Below are 24026 nucleotides of genomic sequence, written 5' to 3' on the forward strand. Positions count from 1 at the left end.
CACGGTTTTTGTATCTCAAAACGGTCCCTAATACAGATCTGAGATATGGAAATATTAGAGAAAAAACTTAGAGTAAAATAATTGGTAATTTCCAAAATGACTGGTTCTTTGTTCCTTCTGAACTCCCATAAGTATAAGTTCAAAAATTTTTAATTTATTATTATTTTAAATTTTTATTAAAAATTGAATTATAGCAATGTAGCCTGACTTTTCTCCATTCGTTTTGTCACATTCATATCACTCTCATACTCACTTAAATATATTTCATTTGTTTATTTATATATTTTTATCTTTAAAAATAAGAATACAACTTGAGTCCACTTTCTTGTGTTTGTTAATATTGCTTCCAAGAGGTACAGTGTGTACTAGACAAACAATATGCAGATCATTTCTGGAAAATTTAATATTCTGCCAGTCATCATTAGCTGCCTGTATGAAATTTGACCTATGAAATTTGACATAAGAATTGACCATAGCTTTAATATCTGCATTGATATTGCTATCATTGTGGTTTTGCCATTATTTTTGTGAGAGGCAACATCAAAACAGACTTTCCACTATGCTGTCTCTTAGAGTCTTTGTAATTCCTCTCTTACAATGTTCCCTGAGCTATAGAGATTTAGCTGTAATGTGCATGTATTCACTGGTTCTGCCTTTTCCACAATACACTTATCTCTTCACTGTGTCCAGGTTTATTTTCTATAATGTTATTATTTTATGTACAAAGAGGCTTCTCTGATGAAGAGAGGTGGTTCAACTTATTTGTGGACATAAGACTAGTATTTAGAATGCTATAAAGAACATGGCTGATTAAGTAAATTAATGTAATAAATTTTAAGGTTTATGGCTAGTCTAGCCTCCATAAATTTGACAAGATTTCTAGCACCACCCATGATTTCAATCCTGTTGAGGGAAATTCTTCTAATTGTTAAAATATTTGATATGAGTTTCCACAAAATATGGATGCTTTAGGTAGCACTTGGATTCCTGTCAAGTTTGGGGGCTTGAGTGCCTGTTGCCAAATAAATCTTACAGAGATGTCTCAGCAGTCAACTGATTGTAGCAGGATATGTCTTAGAAGATTTTAGCTTTAAGTCATGTTTCAAAGGTAGATAAAATAGTAGGCAGGTTGATATGTTAGGGAAATAATGAAAGTTGTATCTTCCTGTAGCCCCTATAAAGTATGACAATAACCAGTATGGAAAGATATCAGTATAGGTGTAATACGTGATACTAACAGGTAGTTGTAAACAACTGCTGTTTGATTAGATTTAAATGTATTTTCATTACCACATAATTGCACATTGTCCTGGGTCTTTCATTTGTTTTCTCACACACAATGCTATTCCACAAACCTCTTTTAGTTCAAAATTTTATTCCTTGTTCTTTCTCTTTAGAATTATCTGTACAGGTCCTTTGACTTGTCCAAATCACAAAATTTCACTCCTCTCTGACAAGATAAATTCATTTTCCTAGTATAAGAGAAAATAAATGCAATACAAATATACAATTCCTTCATTTTTGTCTACTTATTTTTCTTCTTTCCACATCTGAAATTAGTCTTTATCGACTATAGTGTGAAATGTTAACAGTTGAAATTTCAAGTAATAAGAGGATGCTTTCCATACTGAGTTAAGAACATTTAACAGTGGCTGCCTTAATTCTGCAATGTTGATAATCATTCTATCACCTAGACTCTCCTTCCAGTGGGTGCTGCCCATCCTCTAGGTACTTATGAACTACTTTGGAACCGATGGCTTGCTGTGCTCATATTTGTTCATACTCAATGGACTTATGTTTTGTACTGGATTGTAATATTGTGGAAAATATTGCAATTGATTGAGGGCAAGGGGACACACATTAGAAATGCAGAAGACAAAGTATCTCTTTTTGAAGATTATGGGATAGTAAACATAAGTGAATCTAAATATTAAATACAAATAATCATATTTCTTGTAAACTATTGCAAAAAATATCAACATATGAATTATCACACAAAGTGAGTACTATTTCTTTATAAAAGTCACAAACTTGTTGAAAGTTAAATCAATGATACACCATCATACACAGTAAACTTCAGAAGTATTATGTTACTTTGGGGAAACTCTAACCAATAAGTAAAAGATTTTTATGAAAATAAAACAAAAGGCAAAAGAAAAAAAGAAAAAAGGTGCAACCAAAAAGATAATTTAAATATATCCCCATGCTCATGAACCAGCAGATTTATATAGTAAAAAGCCTAAAATAACATTATGTTTCTCTCCTTTTAAAGATTGGTAAAACTGATAAGATTTTTGATGTTATTAAGAGAACAAATATTATACAATGGATTTTTTTTACCCACATTCCTCTGAGTCTTTTGGCATGTTCCCTTGACCTCACCCCCACACCTCAAAAACTTAACTTTGAAAACATTAAATGAACAAGGACAACACCAATGAACATGAAAAACTAAGTAAATGGGACCTCAAAACTATGCAAAAAAATATAGGCAATTTCTTCCTGGACAAGGATATGCAATTTTCTCTAAAACAAATGTAATTTTTGGATGCAGGAGAAAAATGGATAAGTTTTCTTATCCAAACTGATAGTCAGTATATTATTGGCTTGAGACAGTTAATGCTTAGAGTTATTAATTAGCAGTATTTATGGGTCTCTGTTATTTTGTTGTTGCAATATGTTTTTACCCTTGTTTGATGAATGACTACAGGGTTATTTATCATTTGTTCTCTTGAGTGTATGCCTTATCTTCAGCCTGCTATTTCCCTTTTGTAGACCAAGATCACTGAAGAGAAATGGCTTACTGGTGATTACACTATGTAACGTTTCTCTTCTTTTGTTGTTATAAATGATACTTTTGCTCAGTAGTAAAGTGTGGGCGAGTGTCTGTACTCTGTGACAACATGTTGAACATTGATTCAGGCCCACCTAAATGTTAGAATATCCATTGAAATTCAGGTGTTTGTCTAATGTGGTCAGCTTTATGTGTGAATTGATCTTTTTCCTTCATAGTTTGTATTTCCTCCTTTTTGGTAGTTTTGATTATTACGTGACCACTTCATGTTGTCTATGCTTCTAGTACATTAACAGGTATTTCTTTCTATTTCATTATATTTCTATACAATGAAAACTGTAAGCTAGGGGTAAGTGAATTCAGTTACAACAATGATTTCCCTTCTTTCTTAGATTCAGAGAAACAACAAGGCAGTAGTGTATGTGCAAGCCCACCAGGACCTCCCGTAAATCACCACAAACAACAAAGAAATGCTTGTTTGGCAAAACTCTTAGGAGTATTTTTGAAGACAAAAAGGTGTCTGGTCTAATATTTGTGAGTATCATTTTGGGTTTCTACATCACCATTGTTCTGAGAAAGTTATTCAATCAAACTGTTGAAGGTTTAGATAACCTATCCATGAGTGTAAGATCATGTTAAAATAGAAATAAATTCCACTGTATTTTGAATCATGTACTTGTAAGAAAAAAGGAAATAGTCTTCCCATGTTTTGCACAGTTTGAATAAGAGATCCAACCTGACGAGCTTCTGGGAGGAAATGGGTCCTGGAAGTGCCCTGCTGATTGCCCAAATGAAAAGTCTTCCAGCTTTTTTATGACTCCATATTTCTCTGGAGTCAATAACTTGGTATCATTTCCTATGAGATTACTCAATCTTTTAAATTAATATCTACAGACTTTTATTTTATATTATCAATGTATTATGTATACATACTGTATTTGATAAGTATTAACATCTTTGATCATAGCAGACTATATTTAAATGCAACCTAATATGGCTTAATCTTTTTTAAATGAGGTAGTAAACTTCTTTGGAAACTTATATTTTCTCTCCAGCATCTATTTTAGAACTATAGCTGTGCTATAGTGAACAAATTTATCTTCCAGAAACATGAGCATTACTGCCAATTTCTTAGGTATTCTAGAGCAGAATTTTCTGGTAACCATATTTTTAACAAATAATTAATTGACAATGAAGTAAGTCTTGAATGTTATTCATTTTTATAGAGTAAATTTGTGGAAGAACGTTTGAAGTATGCTTGGGTTATAAAATGTGACAGTATCTTTAGACATAGTTGAAAATAAGAACTGATAAAAACGGAAATGAAAATCTCAGAAATGTACTGAAAAAAATCTTTCTTAAAAACACAAAAGTTAGGATTCATAATAGAGGCCAGGATAGACAGGAAGTAAAATAGTGGTTTGATCTCTGTAAAGGAAATATCCCAATAGTAACTTAGAATCGCAAGCATGAGAAAGTTATCTTAGGGGGTAACAAAATGCAATAGAGGACCATTCACCAAAATGTTTTGTGGAATAAAAGTCCAAAAAAAAATCCATGATATTTCAAATTGTGGAAACAAAGGAATAGGCAAGAAAATATATTTGAAAGCTAAAAAAGAAAAAAGTTCAATGTCTTCTTCATTCCTCTCTGTTATAGTTCTGCATCCAACTTTCCTTTGTTCAGGTTCACAATACAAGACATAGTTGTGCTTCAGATGTGTGGATCTCTAATAATGCAAGCTTATCCTTATCCTACACAGGATATGTTGTCCATAATTGCCAAAAAAGGGCAAGAATCAGATGATTTATTCAAAATTATACATGAAAATTCACACTTTTCCTTAAGGAATAGGATTGACAGTGAACAATGCATTGACTGGAATGTAGAAAGCGTCCTAGATATAGCATCCGTTTTCAAGGTAAGGCAGGTTTTTGAATCAACAACATTAAGCATCCCTCAAGAGATGCATATGTGCTTTCTGTCCTTGAGATTAAATGAAATGACTGGTTCCTGGAACTTTGGACCCATGCCCTCTTGATAAGAAGTATGGTAGGTAAAAGTCTGACAAACACAAAGATTCATCACAAGGACACTTGTGAACAGCTTCTGTTGGAAGCTAACTTCCTCATATATGAGAAGGGCTTTAGTTTGCCGTTAACAAATGTTCAAACTGATTTCACCTCTGACTATACCACGTCAAGTAATAGCTAAGTTATAATAGTGATAAAAGTGTGTTTTACAAAATGCCTTCCTTAAATAATACTTTCCAAAAAATATCCCTCACAAATAACTGTTCAAAATGGCTAGTCTACCACTGACCTACAATAGGCTATCCAGGTTGGATATTGATCTCTGTCCAGTAGATATATGAAATTGTTTTTCTTCTCAATCAAAAATACTCCAGCACTTTCACGTTTGCCAGATATTGCCATCCTAATTCCATGTCAAACAGTCAAGAATTAACCTAACCTACTTTTAACTTGTCTACCATTCTTAATTTGTCAGGGAGCTGCAGTGACTCTAGAACAAATATCTTTGTTTTATTCTTGTTTGGGCCATGATCTGAGTTAGCCTCTCAGAAGACTGTGGATCTATGGCCTAGACATCAAGAGAAAAGATTATGCTCTGGGATTAACTATGCTTATTAACATTAGGCAAAGGTACAAAATGATTGCTCCTTGGTCCTTGAGTTTGCCAAGTTTGTCTGGTCTTCATTGCCAGAAACCTGGGACCATATCATGAGGAGAAAAGTTAAGATCAGTGACTGAACTTAGCCATGTGCATTCAAAGCAATTTACAGGTACAAGAGGACCTGGGATTCTTCCATTTTTATGACTTTCTAGCCTTAGAACAATAAGAAAGTTCATTGTGGTATTTGAGAAACAAAGACACTTCCTGTTCTTCAAACAAGCTGAAGCTTAAAACTTAATTTAAATAGATGAATACGTACAGATTTTAAGAAAAAGATAGGAAACTCTGAGACCTTCTCTCATGGAAAGCAAGGAAGAAACTTAACCACTATTCCTGCTGGGTCTGTAAGCATAGGTGTACACATATATTACAGCTTTACTCTGTGTGAGCTAAAATACAGATTCATAAATTATACAATCACGATGAAGTAATTTCTGGTGCTGCCATTTTTTGATACTTGCCTCTTTCAAAGAATAGGATTTTGGTTTGTTTGTTTTGGTGATTTTATTATTAGTTACTATCATCATCATCATCATCATCATCATCATCATCTATCATCATCATCATCTACAATTATTTGTTTTTTCACTTTAATTCTTGTATGCTGCCCTCTACCTCTTCTCCCCTCACAGAGTTTCTCTCCTTCTCTGAGCCGATTAGGGCCCCATGGGTTATACTCCCACCTTGGCACTCCAACTCTCTTCAGGGTTAGCACATCTTCTCACCTTGATGCCAGTTGGGGAAGGTTTTTCACAGTCAACAGCTTACAGAGACCCCCTGTGACACATATTGGGGGCCTCACATGGAGATTAAGCTTTACATTTGATATAAATGTGCTGTATGTCATGATGCAGCTTCTGTGGGGTTTTTGGTTGGTAGTTCAGCCTTTGGTAGCTCCCAGTGGTCCTGGTTCTTTGATTCTATAGCTCTTTCTATGGAGTGCCTATCTCCTTCATCGCATGGAATCCTTCCCGCATTTCTTCCACACAAGTTCTTGATTAATCTATAGGATCCAATGATTGACTGGGGCTCTTCATATCCTATTTCATTCAGCCTCTGTGTAAAGCCTCTCAGAGGGCAGATATGATAGTCTCCTGTCTGGATGTTCCACATAGGTGCTGGCTCCCTTCCAGGCAGAGAGAGATTTGGGCTGGGGAGTGGAGTGCAGATCTATGGTTGCAAGTTGTGGTATGGACTTTAATCCAGGAGAGGCAATTTGAACAGGGATTAGGTTTATTTCTTTGCTACAGGACTCTGTTTCTTTGCTTCTAGTCTTAGGTAAGAAAACACAAGATCCTGCATATAGGTTCCATGCTTGAGCCAAGATTCTGGCTAGATGACAGTTTGGGAAATTTTTATGGAATACATTCTCAACCAGTGATTCTCAGCCACCCTAATACTGTAACTCTAATATATTTCCTCATGGTTTGGTGACTCTTAACAATTACATCATTTTCTGCTCTTCACAATTAAAATTTTGCTGATATGAGTTATAATGATAAGTGGATAGAATATCTGATGAGGATTATACATGATATGTGACCCCCAAAAAAGATTATGACACACAAGTTGGGAATCACTGGCCTTAACTGCTCATTTTAAACAAAAATGTTTATCAAGTACTTTCAACAATGTACATTGCCCATTACTTTTTTGTTTTATTTTCATTAAAAAGGACTTTATTAAAAACATAGATGGAAGCTTGCTGACATCTGATTTATATGAAGATTGGCTTACCGTCATGGATGAAGGGAGTCTGGTTGGAAGCATTACTGCCATCCAAAGGTAATGATAGAGCAAGCACGTGGGGAACTGCACCAATATAGAAGCAGTGCTTTTGTAAGGTACATAGGCTTGTGTTTACAGGATTATTAGCTGGAAATGATCTCTCATGCCAAGAGGTTTCCTTAGCCCAGACATGCATTGCCACTTTTTAAACATGTTCATTTCTCAAGCTAGATGATAGAATCATGGATGTAATCCTACCTGGCAGTCTTCTCCTTTATAACTGTCATGGTTTAAAAGACAGCCTACGTAACACATTGAGTGCATGTCAGCCTAGAGTGAGATAAATTAAAAGTATGTGCATATAATACCAGTGGATTCTTTGCATCCCAGTATCGTTGCCATGGTATTGTGAATATTTCACCTGTTAAATATATGTGATTTATTAGAACATGAAGCTATTACTGAATTCTTCTTCCTCAATTATAACTACCTAGAGAAGTCTGGGACAGGTATAGTTTGACTTCTTTGAATCAATTTCCTGTGTGATACTCCATAGACTGATTTTGAGCTCCCACTGCTACCCAGGAGCCCTGCATCTCTGCCTTGCTTGAAGCAGAAGCTTTTACAACTGAATTGTGTAGGTTCACCAGTTTTATTTCTGCTCCATATGTTCTAGATTGTCACAAGTGTGTTACATGGATTCATACTACTTTAGATATAAAACGTATCTCCATGGGGGCTAGAAAGATGGTTGGCTGTTTAATAACACTGGATGTTTTCATACACAGAACACACATGGTTTACAATAATCTTCATTCATTCTAGTACCAGTGATCCTAACACCTTCCTCTGGCTTTTGCCATTTGCAGTCATACAACTATTATTCAGAAATTCATACATAGTTTTAAAGTATTTTCCATGATCTTACACAGAAATATGATTTCAGAAAATATTTTATGTAATACTCTAGCTATATATTCTTACTTCTTTTGAATTCTGATTGTATTATGATATGGTCTACACAATATTTACCATGTTTTATTTTTTGCAGTTAGTTTTATAACTAACATTAGTTTTCAGACTGTCTAACATAAAATTCTCCTTTTTCTTTGTTTAGACTTTTACTAAGGATCCCACAAGAAAATTTTAGTGTACTAAACCATCTCATTTCTGTATTAGCAATAATCAAAGACTCATCCATGAATAATTTAAACAGTAAGAGATTATCTATCCGCATAGCTCCTTATGCCCTTTGGGATCGGACTAGAAGGGGCTCATTGTTTGGGAGTGATATGTCAAAAAAGGTAAGAGGATCTGATTTTTGCCTTTGGGAACAAAATTCTCATTGTGATGCAAGAATTAGGAACACTTTGGAAAGATCATTTATGTAAAAGGAAAACCTAGGGTTGCATTTTTTCTGGAGTGGGGTGGAATATGTATTGATCTGTTTCAGGAACATTTGGAAAGGGAGATTGTTAGTGTAGTTCAAAGTAAGTTAATAATTTCATTATTTCTTTGTTCTTTCTTTTTTCTTTTTATATATTTATTGTGGCCAATTATATGTTTCACGTATAATGGTTGTCAAAGAAGACTAGAGTGAAGAGTATAAAAATCCTGATTTCCTAATTATTTTTTTCCAGTGTAGCCCTATTTTGGAGATTAGAATAGTTGTATTTCATAGTGGTGATAATATTATATTATTTAATATTCACATCAAGTGAATTGCTGGTCGTGTGTGTGTGTGTGTGTGTGTGTGTGTGTGTGTGTGTGAATGAAGAATTGGTGTGTGTATGTTATTTTGTGTAATTTGTATTATTTTAACACTAAACTATCTTAAGTACAGTTTTAAACACTAAGGTTTTATGTACCTATTAATTTATGGTAAACACATATACATTAATATTTTTCACTAATTATTTACTCTATATCAAGATTACAGGCCCTTCCTCTAAGTCCCTTCTTCACAACCACTTCCTACCTCCATTCTCCTTTACTGCAAGAATTTAGACGTGAAATTCTTACTCTTATATATAAATTCACAATAGGAATAAATTCACCTCCCTCTGAACCTAGACAAAGAAGCCCAGCTAAAAGAAACAATCCAGTGGTAGACAACAAAGTCAGAGCCAGTGCACACACCAAAATTTAGGGAACCTACCTGAGATCAAGCTGCACATCTGCTACATATATGTAGGGGACCTAGATCCTGCTGCTAGTGCAGATGAAGGGGACATCCTACAGATTCAAAGCTAAAGGATCACAATGATTAAAGGCTACAGCAAGGTACCTGGATATAGACGAAGAGGCATCTCTAAGGATTGCAAGTATTGAGGGAGTGAAAATCCAGAGGGATTGAACCAGACCAGTGACTTAATTCAATGTACATCTGCAAGTAAGCTGTTTGGACAAAAGGCTATAATGCCTGACACCTTATGGCACATCACATCTCACACAGTGCAATTTTGAAAATGTTTTCTAATTTTAGGGGTTTTTTTAATTTTTAATTTAAACCTAAAATTTAATTTTAATTTTTGAAATTAGGGAAGGAGTATTATTACCAAGGGATATAAGGTAGGATTGAAAATGGAATGTGATTACTTGGTACTATAATGTGAAATTTACAGAGAATCAATAATGGACATATATTTTGAGAAGGATAAAAGGCAATAAACAGATAAAAATTAAAGAAAACACGGTACATGTTAACTAATACTTTCCAGGGATTAGGTCCAGAGGAAGGAAGACATAGTGATGTTACACAAGATGGATGAGGAGGCCTAAGTGACAGCGTGAATAGGATTCATACCCAGGAATCTACTTGGCTTGGACTAGAAACATACCATTTTAAGTTACTTTCTAATTACCAAGCTACTGGAAACCTAAAATCCAAACCTATATCAAATTGCATGTTAGGTCCAAATTAAGCAATAAATACATTTTTCACTCTTAACAACTATTAATTATTCTCCCTTTATGGACAATTCTTTTCAAATATATTCTTTTGCATGATCAAGTATGAAAACAAAGAAATAAAACTATCTCTACAATATGCATATAAAATAAGACAATCCTCTGACTGTGATTTTCCTAAGAATCATTTCTTTCCTATCCTGTGCAGGACTGCTCAAACATAAACTTAAGTGCATCTTTGGAAAAAACATATGTGATTAGTAGAGTTGACTTAACCTATGCCATCATCTCAGAACAAAAGTAACTTATCAGTGTTGTCAATTTAAGAAGTGTCATAATTTTCTCTTATTGCTGAGACAAAACATTGATGAAAAGCAACTTATAGAAGACAAGTTACACTGCGTGATATACTTGCAGTTACCAGTTAAGTACAGAGAAATGTCAGGGCCCAAAATGAAACAAGATAGGAATCTGAAGGCAAGAACAGAAGTAGAAGCTGAGAAGGAGTTCTGTCTCCTGCCTTGTATCTCACATCTTTCTTTTTCTGACTAATAGCTAAAGGGTGGCACCATCCTGGAGATCTGGGCCCTACAATTTGCAAGTTTAATCAGGACAATATACCTTAGACTTTTATAAAATACATCAATCTGATGGAGGCATTTTCTGAATTAAGACTCCTTCTCACCAAGTATTCTTTCAGTCCCTTTCTATTGCCTTACTAAAGTACCAGGAGCAAAAACACCAACAAAAGAGTCCACATGGAGGAACCCATAGCTCCAGCTCAATAGAAAATTATGACACTTCTTATATTGAACAACACTGATAAGTTACTTTTGATAAGGCACAGGATTGCCTTATTGGGCATCACTGGGAGGGTAGCCCCTTAGTCCTGTGGAGTCTTGATGACGCAGGGTATGGAAATGCTTGGTGTTGAGGCAGGAGTAGGTGGGCCAGTGAGGCAGAACAGTCATAGAGACGGGGAGGAGAGACAGGGTTTGTGGAAGGGAAACTGGGAAGGGGGATAATGTCCAAAATGTAAATAAATAAAATAACAAATAAAAAATAAAAAAACAATGACCAGAAAATCTCATTGAAGTGTTATGGAGAGGGAGTATAGTCCGTCAATGTCATGACAGAGGAGCATGGCTGTAGAAAGGCTGAACAATCAAACAGGAAGCTGAGACCTGATGGCCCTTATCATGGGAAGTAAACCTGTAGCAGGGAAAGTACATTGAAATTGGGTACCTCTATTTTGTAACCCTAATCTAAGCACTGTCATATTTCCATCAGGATGGCGCAGGGATTTAACCCACCAGAAATTTGTCAAAAAGTGTGTATTGCCATGCCTGGAATTAGAGTGGCATCCCTTTCAAATCATCACAACAAAACCACACCCACCCCCGAAAAATTCAACAAACCACTGACATCAGTTCGATTCACTCACAGTTTTTGGCAGCATGTCAGTTCTGAAATTTTGCTTTGGTTGAGTAGTCCTTCTGTTCCTTGCAATCTATATGAAACTTTAACAAGTTTTAGTAAACTGCAAAGAACTCAGAGTCTCCATTGCTGAGACTTCATTTCATGAGTTCCTATCTGTTTGTGGCAACCGTTATTTTTCTCATAATTTTGGATTTCATTTTTCAGTTTCCATTTTGTAAACTATGTGAAATGACACTCTTGAATTTGCCTTGTGTATTACAGATATCTCTTATGCAAATCATGATTGACAACTATATTCCAATATTTGAAAATGATAATAAATATTGCTCTGATGGACTAAAGACATCTGCTGATTTCATAAATTCTTCAGGAAAATCAACTATTATGAAAGAAGTCATAGGTGACCACAATGGGAAAACCTGTGATGATGAAGAATTAGATATTTCATATACTATCCTGTAGGAGGAAGGTCCTATAGGTAAGCCAAGATTTAGTTAATCAACAAATGACTGGAATGATAATATCATTCCCTGATTTCATTAATTTGTAAATCTCATAGCAGCACTGGGGCACAAAATTATATTAGAGTACAGGAAATTTTTTAAAAGCAGTTTCATTAAAATATGCTTAAATATATATATTTAATAAATATATATATAGAAGCATATATACATATATATATATATCACATGCTTATGTACATCTACATACACAGAGTTATGTATGGCTGAGTATTTAGCCCCTATAAGAATCCCACAATATTGTCTTTCTTCTCATGGTCCTTAAGTCATAGGGGATATCATTCATTTGAAATTATTATTTTTGATAAGATCATTTGGAAACAATTATTTGATTTATATATCCATTACACATTCTGCATACTTAAGCCCTGCACCACTGTCAACATGCTCAATTAACCTAGTGCAAAAATACTAATTTTTTAAATTTCCTATGACAGACAAACTTGCCAAATGATTAGCTAGCTTTAGTACAAATATTAAATTGCACTGGATGCACTACAAAACATATGTGAAGAATGATAGAGGCTAAAACACACGTGATCATTAGGTAGTAACACACATACACATCCATTGATAACTCAATTAATTCTTTGTATAGAGTTAAGAAAATATATTGAAATATTACCAGTATCTGAAGTAACATGAATCTATCATCTGAGAATATTTGTCTAACAATGACATTTTTTGTTTCGTTTAGCAGGACAGAACAGAACAACCACCACATATAAGTGGTAGAGGATGACTGAAGACATTCTAAGGTCATTCTATTCTCATGTTCCTGTCTACCTCCCACTAAATCATAGCAGAAGATATTATTACAAGATCCTACTTCTGCTTTATATTTCACCATATTAGTTACAAATAGTTTCCCTAATTATTATTATTTTATGCTGTAGTTTATATATTGTTTGATATTATAATAAATTTTATTAAATTGTGTTATTGATTTCACTACAATGTGTCTTGTTCATGATTCTCCATAGTTTTTGGAAAATGGCATTTTTCAGTCTCTGCCTCTACAGCCCACTTCTAGTACTAGTTTTCCCACCTCAGTTACCTAAGTATGGCCAGAAGCTAATGACATTAAAAATCTCTCAGAGTTATGCCTCGAATCCAGTGCCATAAAAAACTAAATAAAATTCCATTAACAAAATTAATCATCACACTTGTTGAAATTAGAGGTGGATTATGGTTTTTAGAATACACAAAATGACCTGAAAACATAAGTGCCTAAGCAATTGAGATACTGCCTTTGTGAAATGAATTTGGGTCATAAAAACATACATTAAGAAACAAGCAAAACTGGGTATTGTAGCACCAGCATCTCTAGACCAGAAGCTTCTACCTGGATGGAAATCAGAGTTGGAGACAGAAATTAACAGAAGGCATTTGGCCAGATTTTCCTGACATGTTGTTCAGTAATGATTAAAAAGAGATCTTGTGACAGAGAGAGAGAGAGAGAGGGAGAGGAGAGAGGAGAGGGGAGAGGGAGGAGGGGAGGGAGAGGAGAGGAGAGAGGAAAGGGGAGGAGGGAGGGGAGGGAGGGAGAGGAGAGGAGAGGAGGGAGAGAGGGAGGGGAGAGGAGAGGAGGAGAGGAGGGAGAGGAGAGGGAGGAGAGGAGGAGGAGGAGAGAGGGAGAGGAGAGAAGAGGAGAGAAGGAAGAGAAGAGAAGAGAGAGAAGAGAGAAGAGAGAGAGACAAACCCTGGAGGCTCTTAAATTTCAATAAACTGAAAGCTGCATTACATACACTCAGATATGCACAGAAGCATACAGCATATTTGTTGTATCTTCATAATCTGAGACCTCAACGTGAAATAGTCTTTATTCATGGTTTGTCTATCTCAAAAGGGTCTTTAATACATTGGAGATATGGAAATCTTAGAGAAAATCTCCAGTAAAGTAATTGATTATTTCCAAAATTATTTTTTCTTTGCCCCTCCTGAACTCCCAATATTACTAGTTCAAAATGTTTTCATTTATTACTATTTTTTCATTTTTATTGAAAATTGAATTATACTACTGCAGGCTGAATTTTCTCCCTTCAGTCACTGCAATCTCAAATTCATTTGAATATTGTTTTATATATATATACATATATATTTATAAATGTGTGTGTGTCTTTAAAAATATGAATACAAGTTGAGACTGTTTTCTGTGTTTGTGAATATGGTTTTCATGATGTTCAGTGTATATTAGACAATCCATATGCAGATATTTGCTGGAAAAATAAATATTCTGGCAGTGACCTTTAGCTGCACATAACTTTGAAACATGAAATTTTAACCATTGTCTTAATACTTCATTGACACTCCTGTCATTGTGGTTTTCCACCCATTTTTATGAAAGGCAATTTCAAAACAGACTTTCAAATCTGCTGGCTTTTACAGTAACCACTCTTCTACAATGTTCCCTGAGCTACAGAGAGTTTAGCCATAATGTACATAAATTCACTGGTGCTAGATTTTCCACAGTGCACTTATTTCTTCATCGTGTCCAGATTTTGTTTTCTGGAATGGTCCCCATTTTCTGTACAAAGGAGCTTCTTTGATGATGGATGATGGCCCCACTTATTGGTGGATATAAGACTAATATTTAGAATGCTGTAAGGAACTTGGTGACTTAATAAATTTATGTGATAAACATTAATGTTTATGACCTCAGTAGCTCCATACATCTGACTAGATTTTTTCATACTAGTCATGATTTCAATCCCTTTGAGAGAAATTCTTCCAATTGTTAAAGTATTTCAAGTGACTTTTCCCAAAATATGATGCTTTAGTTAGCACTTGGATTCCTGACAAGGTTGGGGGCTTGAGTGCCTGTTGCCAAATAAATCTTACAGGGATGTCTCAGCAGTTAACTGATTCTAGCTGGATATGTCTATCTTTAAGTCAAGTTTCTAAGGTAGATAAAACAGTATGCAGGTTGGCATGTTAGGGAAACAATTGATAGTTGTACCCACCTTGAACACCTATGAAATATGACAATAACTAGTATGGTGCGATTTCAGTATAGGTGCAATGAGTGACACTAACAGTTCAATTGTAAACAACTGCTCTTTGAGTATACTTAAATGTATTTTCTTTTCCCCAGAATTAAACATTGTTCTGGGTCTTTTGTTTGCTTTCTCAGAAAAATGTTATTCCAAAGTATTCCTTTAAAGTTCAACATTTTATGCCTTGTCATTTCTCTTTAGGACCATCCATGGAGGTCCTTTCACTTTTCTAAGTCACACAATTTCACTCCTCTATGACAAGATAAATTCATCTTCCTAGTAGAATATAAAATAAATGAAATATAAATATACAATTCCTTCATTTTTGGCTACGTATTTTTCTTCTTTCCACATCTGAAATTAGCCAGAATTGACTATAGTGTGAAATGTTAAAAGTTGAAATTTCAAGTAATAAGAGAATGCTTTCCATACTGAGTTAAGTGAAGAACATTTAGCAGTGATGGTCTTATTTCTGCAAGGATGATAATCATTCTATCCCCTAGAGTTTCCTTACAGAGGGTGCTGCCCATCCTCTAGGTACTTATCAACTATTATGGAACCAATGGCTTGCTGTGCACATCTTTGGTCATACACAATGGACTCTTGTTTCATACAGCATTTGTAAACAAGTAGGAAAATATTACACCTGAATGAGGCCAGGGGGACACACATTAGTACTGAAGTAACCAAAGTTCTCTTTTTGAAGATTCTTTGATAGTAAACTTAAGTGACCCTAAGTATTCCGTAAAATGCTCATATATCTTGTAAACTCAACATGTAGCAACATACAAAATTATCACACAAAGTGAATATTCTTTCTTTATAAACATCACAAACTTGCTGAAAGGTAAATCAATGAAACACCATCATTCCACAGTAAACTTCAAAAGTATTAAGTGTCTTGGGGAAATTCTAACCAAGAAGTAAAATAGCTTTTGATTAAAAAAAAATAATGAAACCAAAACCAAAAGAACAAAAAGAGAGAGAAAATACAACCCAAGACAACAACAAAAAATAATCTTATAAATTGAAGAGATATCACATAATGGAAAGATTCCCCCATTCACATAAATCAGTAAGATTTATATAGTGAAAAACCTAGACCACTCTATAACACCATTATGATTCTATCCTTTTAAAGCTTGATAAAATTTATCACACTTTTGATGTTATTAGGAGAAAAAAAATACTAAAGAATTGATTTTTTTTACTCACTTTCCTCCCAGTCTTCTAACATGATCCTGTGACCTCACATATAAACTCTCACCAACACGACTTCCAAAACATTAACTGAACGACGACAACACCAAGGAACATGTAAAACTAAATGGGACCTGAAACCTACACAAAGAAATGTAGGCAATTGCATCATAACAAGTGTATGCAATTGGATCTAAAACAAGTATAATTTTTTGATGCAGGAGAAATATGGAAACCCCTTTTTGTATCCAAACAGATAGTGTGTATATTATTGTTTTGAGACTGTTAATGCTTAGAGTTATTAATGAGCAGCATATATGAGTCTTTTTTATTTTGTTGCCATACACTTTTCCCCTTTTTGATGAATGACTACAGGGTCATTTATCATTTTTTTCCTCTTCCAGATGTACCTTATCTTCAGACTGCTGTTTTCCTTTTGTAGAACAAGATTGTTAATGAGAAACGGCTTACTGGTGATTACATTATGTAATGTTTCTCCTCTTTGGTTTATATGAAATACACTTTAGCTCAAAGTCTAGGCTAGTATCTGTATTCTTTGACAATATGAAGGAGGTTGATGCAGGACCAACTGTATTTTAGAATGTCAATTGAAAATTCAGGTGTTGTTCTAATGTGGTCAGCTTTATATGTGACTTGGACTTTTTCTTTCATAAATGTTTGTATTTTCAATTCTCTCTTCAGTTTCTCTTTGATTATTATGTGCCTACTTGATGTTTTCTATGATTCTAATGCTTTAATATGTATCTCTTTCTGATTTCCGGGAAATTGTTCTCAGACAAACTCTATACAAATTGTTATAGTAGCAGTTTTATTCTCATGCTTATTGTAGTGTCCTGAAATTATGCATGAGGAACCCTGTCTCAGTTGGTTCTGATTGGTAAATAAAGATGTTGATAGCCAGGGTCTAGGCAGGGCACACAGAGGCAGCAGGTTTAGGATGCTTGGAAAAAGGACCAGGGAGGAAGGAGGCATGGAGACTCACCAGGACAGAGGCAGTGGAGAGAGGTTCAGGACAGAGAAGCAGCTGACATGTAAGAGGCAGAGAAAATGCTGGCCCACGGGGGGCTGCCCAATGGGGTCCAGGGCAACAAAGATGAATATAGACTTTAGCAAGTAATAGCGTGGGGATATCAGAGGGGCCAGTTTAGGCACTTGGAGGATAGGAAGTTGTCTCACCATTGAGATGTTAAAGGCATATAAAAACAAAGACTGCTTGTATGTGTTTTCACTTGAGAATGTAAAGCATTGGGGTGGTTAGGAGGAATGTGCCTCAGCCCCTCAGCTTTGGGATCACTTGAGTAGGATTTATTGGGTACAGAAACAGATGTTGTTCAATGTGTAAGTGATAACTCACTCTTAAAAATTAATTGGATATTCCCGAATGTAAAACAGGACCTGTGCCTTGAGATTAAGGGGTGGGAAGAATTGGATTCCTAGCAGAGCTGCATGATTTTTGCCCTAGCAGCACGAGTTTTGGACTGGGACCAAAGACTGCGCTAGGTTGGCATGAATACTTCTGGGGTTCATGCCTTAAGACTGGGACACACAATGGTAGACCCAGAGATATGAGCAGTGGGCTAGTGATTCAACCACTCTCTCAGCTTCTGCAAAAGCTTATGTTGTGTATCTTAAAAGCTCCTGCTGGGAGAAGGCAGGCAGCAAATATCAGGTAGTTCCTGCTGAGGAGAAGGCAGGACACTGAGAACAAGTCTAAATAAAATACAGGAATGGAGGAATTGATGGAAATTTAAGACTTTATCATATAGCAAAATCTTGGGTTCCTTAAAAAAGAGTCCCACAGGAATCCTAGGCTTGCTTCTCATTGCATACAACACTGTCAGCTTCAGTATAGGCTTACACTTAATAGAAGACACTTAATTGAAATTAAGTAGAAAAAGATATTAATTCAATTCATATAAAGAGGAAGGTGATATAATATATATTTATATCTCCACAAAAATATTAATCCCCAAAGGGGAGAATGAATGAAAATTCCTTGTTTTTAACTATGTATGGCTATATAAAACAATTCAGGCCTTTGATCTACAAATAAGCTCGGGGGGAAACATTAAGTAATTTGGAGGACTGTTTTCTCAACAGATAATTTGTTTAGGATTGCTTTAAATTGTTTTAATTTCCAAAACACAGATGGTTATAAGTTTGGTGGTTATGGTATTACAAATCTTCTGTGACAGAGGTCATGATAGAGGAAGCCTAAAAAACAGGTGGCTGCTAATATGAATCAATCTGTATTTTTAATGATTTTGTGTTGCTGGGCCAAGGACATGCTATTTTGAGAAAGAGGTTCAGTATTTGTGTTAACAGAAAATAAGACAAGGCTTTGGATCTCTCCCCAAAATAGATTGATTAGATAAGATATGGCAAGTCTCCCTGAAGGTTTTGACTACAAACAGGAAAGAAAAATTCAAGAAGACCAAACAGGATAGGTAAGATGATATCCTGATTCCTTCACATGAGCAGCAATAAAACTGTTTACACATAAAGAAAAAGTTTCTAGCCAAAACTTCAGCTAAAACTATCCAATAAATCTCATTGGTTACAGAATCCTTAAGAATTAGCATGCTGTATTTCACATAGCATGAATGGTGATCTACTACATTTGGTTAGTGATCAAATTAACTCATAAAAAGACAGTTGTCTTTCATCTTCTCAAACAGGGAGCAAAAATTCATATTTAACTGCTCTGTGTACTTTGTATAATCCATATGAATATCTTTATATAACTAAAATTTTGGTTGTAAGATTTTTATATTGCAGAAAGAAACACCAAGTTGCTGCTCTGACAAGACACATCCTTGGTGATGCTGAAAAGACCTACTCTTGAGTTTTCCTGACTGACTCTGCCTCCTGATGCTGTTTCTAGAGACTTGCTTCAGGAATAGCTACTGATTTCTGATGAACTTGTTTCAGCCAGGATTTCAGAAAGATCGTCAGAACTTTATTCAAGCCCTAGATTTTCTTTGCATGAAAATACAGGATAAAATATATATTATTTTATATACTTAAATTTCAAATGCTATCTCCCTTCCCAGTTTCATCTCTGTAAAAGCCCCCTATCCCTACCTCTCTATCCTGCATTTATGAGGGAGCTCCCCAATCCATCCACATATTCCTTCCTCACCACACTTAGCTCTGCCAAGACAGGGTAAATTAGCCATTCATAATTTTGGCTTCGCTTGATATCTATCAGATTGTTCTGGACCAGAAGGCTAAAGACAGATGCTCCAACTTTATGAGAAATACAGACCATGGTCAAGGCAGTTAGCTGTTTGTACTAATTATATAATTTTTTGGAAGAACATATATGGGCTACTTATATATTCAGATAATATTTAATTCAATTTCATAGTTCTGATGAGGTTTTAAGAAGTTATAGGCTCATAATCCAATTTAAGGTGTTAAGCATTAAGGAAGATATTCTAGATTTGACAGGATGATTTTCTGATGATAATGCATGTTAAAATCAAAATATAATTTAGGTAGAGAATTATAAACTTTTTTATTGGATATTTTTTATTTACATACTGTTATACCCTTTCCCATTTTGTGTCCTTAAGGGTTTATCCCATTCGCTCCACTAAATCTATAAGGATTTCCCCCTCCCGTACCATCCCCTCATATCATCTCCCTGCCCTGAAATTCCCCTATACTGCAGGGTCCAGCTGTAGAAGGAAAAAGATCTTTCCTCCATTGGTGCCCCACAAGGCCATTTTCTGTTACAAATGCAAATGGAGCCATAAGGTCCATGTGTATTCTTTGGGTAGTGATTTAGTCCATGAGAGCTCTGGTTGATTGGTATTGTTGTTCTTATAGGTTTAAGGCACTTCACCTCCTTCAATACTTTCTATAACTCCTCCATTGGGGACCCTCTTCTCAGTTCAATGGTTTACAGCTAGGATTCACTCTGTATTTGTCATGCTTTGGCTTGACACTCTCAGGTAACAGCTATTTCAATCTCTTGTCTACATGTACTTCTTGGCTTCAATATTATATATATAGTTTTATATGATATATATATATATATATATGGCTAGATCCCTAGATAGGACAGGATCTGAATAGTAATTCCTTCAGTTTCTGCTCCAATCTTTGTCTCCATATCTCCTCCTACAAATATTTTGGCCCACCTTTTTAAGAAGAACTGAAGCATGTTTCACTATGGTCATCCTTCTTTTTGATCTTTATGTGTCTGTGGATTGTATTTTTTGGTAATTTGATCTTTTAGGCTAATATTCAATCATAAGTGTATAGTCCATGTGTGTATTTTTTGTGATTAGGTTACCTCACTCAGGATGATATCTATTTGCTACCATTTGCCTAGGAATTTCATAAAAATATTGATTTTGACAGCGGAATAATGCTCAATTGTGAAGCTATACCACTTTTCTTATCCATTCCTCTGTAGAAGAGCATCTGGCTTCTTTCCATTTAATGGCTATTATAAATAAAGCTGCTACGAACATAGTGGAGCATGAGTCCTTGTTATATGTAGGAGCTTCTATTGGGTTTATTCCCAGAAGTGGTATAGATAGGTCCTCAGATTAGTACTATGGCCAAAATTCTGAAGAACTTTTTGATTTCCGAGAGGTTTTCATCAGCTTTTGGAGGAGGTTCCTCTTTCTTCACATACACCCAGAATATGTTGTCACCCTGTTTTTTTGATCTTAGCCATTCAGTTTGGTGTGAGGTAGAATCTCAGGGATGTTTTGATTTGAATTTCCCTGATGACTAAGAACGTAGAATATTTCTTTAGGTACTTCTCAACCATCGATAATCCTCATCTGAAAATTCTTGTTTACCTATGTATCCATTTTCAGTATGGTTATTTGGATCTTTAGATTCTATGTTCTTGAGTTCTTTGTATATATTGGATATTAGCCCTCTACCAGATGTAGGATTGGTAAAGATCTTTTTCCAATTTGATGGTTGCCATTTAGTCCTAATGACAGTGTTTTTTGACATACAGAAGTTTTTCAGTTTTATAACGACTCATTTGTTTTTTCTTGATCTTATAGCATAAGCCATTGGTGTTTTGTTCAGGAAAATTTGCCTAGTGCCCATATGTTCGAATCACTTATGAACTTTTTCTTCTATTACTTCGAGTGTATCTGGTTTAATGTGGAGAAATTTGATCCACTTGAGTTGAACTTTATATAGAGAAGTAAGTATGGGTTGATTTGCAATCTTCCATATGCTGACCTCCAGTTGATACAGCACAATTTGTTGAAAATGCTATATATTTTAACTGGATATTTTTAGCTCCTTTTCAAAAAATCAAGTGAACATAGGTGTGCAGGTTCTTTCTGGTATTAAATTCTACTGCACTGATCTACCTGTCTGTCCCTGTACCAATACCATTTAGTTTTTAAGACTATTGCTCAGTAATACTGCTTGGAGGTCAGGAATGGTGATTTCTAGAAGCTCTTTTATTGTTGAGATTATTTTCACTACCTTGGGGCTTTTGTTATTCCAAATGAATTTGCAAATTGCTCTTTCTAATAACTCACTGAAGAAATGAATTGAAATTTTGTTGGGGATTCATTGAATATGTAGAGTTCTTTTGCCAAAATGGCCATTTTTACTATATTCAGTCCCTGTGCAGTCTTTGCATCTTCTGAGGTTTTCTTCAATTTCTTTCTTCAGATTTTTGAAGGTCTTGTCATAAAGATCCTTTACTCTCTTGGTTAGTGTAACACAGAGGTATTTTATGTTATTTGCAGAAAGAAGCACCAAGATGCTACTCTGGCAAGATACATCCTTTAGGATGCTGAAAAGACTTACTGTTGAGACTTCCTGACTGTCTGTCTCCTGATGCTGTTTCTAGAGACTTGTTTCAGAGCAGCCTCAGGAATAGCTGCTGATTCCTGATGAACTTGTTTCAGCCAGGCTTTCAGACATATCCAGTCAGAACTTCATTCAAGCCCTGAGTTTTCGATGCATGCAAATACAGGATAAAATATATATTATTTTATATACTTAAATTTCAAATGCTATCTCCCTTCCCAGTTTCATCTCTGTAAAAGCCCCCTATCCCTACCTCTCTATCCTGCATTTATGAGGGAGCTCCCCAATCCATCCACATATTCCTTCCTCACCACACTTAGCTCTGCCAAGACAAGGTAAATTAACCAGTCATAAGTTGTGCTTCACTTAATATCTGTTAGGTGGTTCTGGGCCAGAAGGCTAAAGACAGATGCTCCAACTTTATGAGAATTAAGGACCACTATCAAGGCAGTAGTTGTCTGTACCAATTATATAATTTTTGGAAGATGCATACTTGGGCTACTTATATATTCAGATAATATTTAATTCAATTTCATAGTTCTGATGTGGTTAAAGAAGTGTTATAGGCTCATAATCCAATTTAAGATGTTAAGCATTAAGGAAGATGTTCTAGATTTGATAGGATGATTTTCAGATAGTAATGCAAGTTAAAATCAAAATATAATTTAGGGAGAGAATTATAAACTTTTTTATTGGATATTTTTTATTTACATTTCAACTGTTATACCCTTTCCCATTTTGTGTCCTTAAGCCACCTATCCCATCTCGCTCCACTAAATCTATAAGGATTTCCCCCTCCCCAACCATCCCCTCATATCATCTCCCTGCCCTGAAATTCCCCTATACTGCAGGGTCCAGCTGTGGCAGGAAAAAGGTCTTTTCCTCCCATTGGTGCCCCACAAGGCCATCATCTGCTACATATGCAATGGAGCCATGGGTCTGTCCATGTATAGTCTCTGGGTAGTGATTTAGTCCTGTAGCTCTGGTTCATTGGTATTATTGCTCTTACAGTTTGCGGCACTTCACCTCCTTCAATACTTTCTATAACTCCTCCAATGTGGACCCTGTTCTCAGTTCAATGGTTTACAGCTAGGATTCACCTCTGTATTTGTCATGCTTTGGCTGAGCCTCTCAGAGACAGCAATATCAGGTTCCTCTCAGCATGTACTCCTTGGCTTCAATATTGTCTAGTTTTGATGACTGTGTATATATGGGCTACATCCCAGGTAGGACAGGATCTGAATGGTCATTCCTTCAGTTTCTGCTCCAATCTTTGTCTCCATATATCCTCCTATGAATGCTTTTGTCCCACATTTTAAGAAGGACTAAAGCATTTTCACTTTTGTTGTTCTACTTCTTCATCTTCATGTTACTGTATGTGGACACAATGTGGATTGTATTTTGCGTAATTTGATTTTTTTGGATAATATCCACTTATCATTGAGTATAAACTATGTGTGTAATTTTGTTATTGAGTTACCTTACTCACTATGATATTTTCTAGTTTTTTCTTTTGCCTACGAATTTCATGTTGAACATTTCATTAGGTACTTCTCAGAAATGCGATATTCCTAATTAGAGAATTCTGTTTAGGTCTATACCCATTTTCAGTATGGTTATTTGGATCTTTAGAGTCTAAGTTCTTGAGTTCTTTATATATATTGAATATTAACCCTCTATCAGATGTAGGATTGGTAAAGATCTTTTCCTAATTTGACAGTTGCCATTTAGTCCTAATAACAGTGTCTTTTGCCTTACAGAATCTTTGCAGTTTTATGAGGTCTCATTTGTCGATTCTTGATCTTAGAGCATAAGCCATTGGTTTTTTGTTCAGGAAATTTTTCCAGTACTCATATCCTCAGAGACCTTCCCCATTTTTTCTTCTATTACTTTGAGTGTATCTGGTTTGATGTGGAG

General features: G+C 35.3%; 1 protein-coding gene across 1 annotated transcript in view; it reads left to right on the forward strand.

Moving 5' to 3' along the window:
- Positions 1 to 12028, forward strand: part of LOC116895877 — a 52975-nt gene extending 40947 nt beyond the window's left edge. The window contains exons 21-26 of the mRNA XM_032896974.1: positions 2273 to 2276; positions 3232 to 3328; positions 4557 to 4715; positions 7164 to 7273; positions 8334 to 8520; positions 11828 to 12028. Coding sequence (XP_032752865.1) covers positions 2273 to 2276; positions 3232 to 3328; positions 4557 to 4715; positions 7164 to 7273; positions 8334 to 8520; positions 11828 to 12028 — 758 coding nt within the window. The remainder of the gene's footprint in view (positions 1 to 2272; positions 2277 to 3231; positions 3329 to 4556; positions 4716 to 7163; positions 7274 to 8333; positions 8521 to 11827) is intronic.
- Positions 12029 to 24026: the final 11998 nt, after the last annotated feature.

The sequence above is a fragment of the Rattus rattus genome, chromosome 3 (genome assembly GCF_011064425.1).
Source record: "Rattus rattus isolate New Zealand chromosome 3, Rrattus_CSIRO_v1, whole genome shotgun sequence".
Classification (NCBI taxonomy): Eukaryota; Metazoa; Chordata; class Mammalia; order Rodentia; family Muridae; genus Rattus; species Rattus rattus.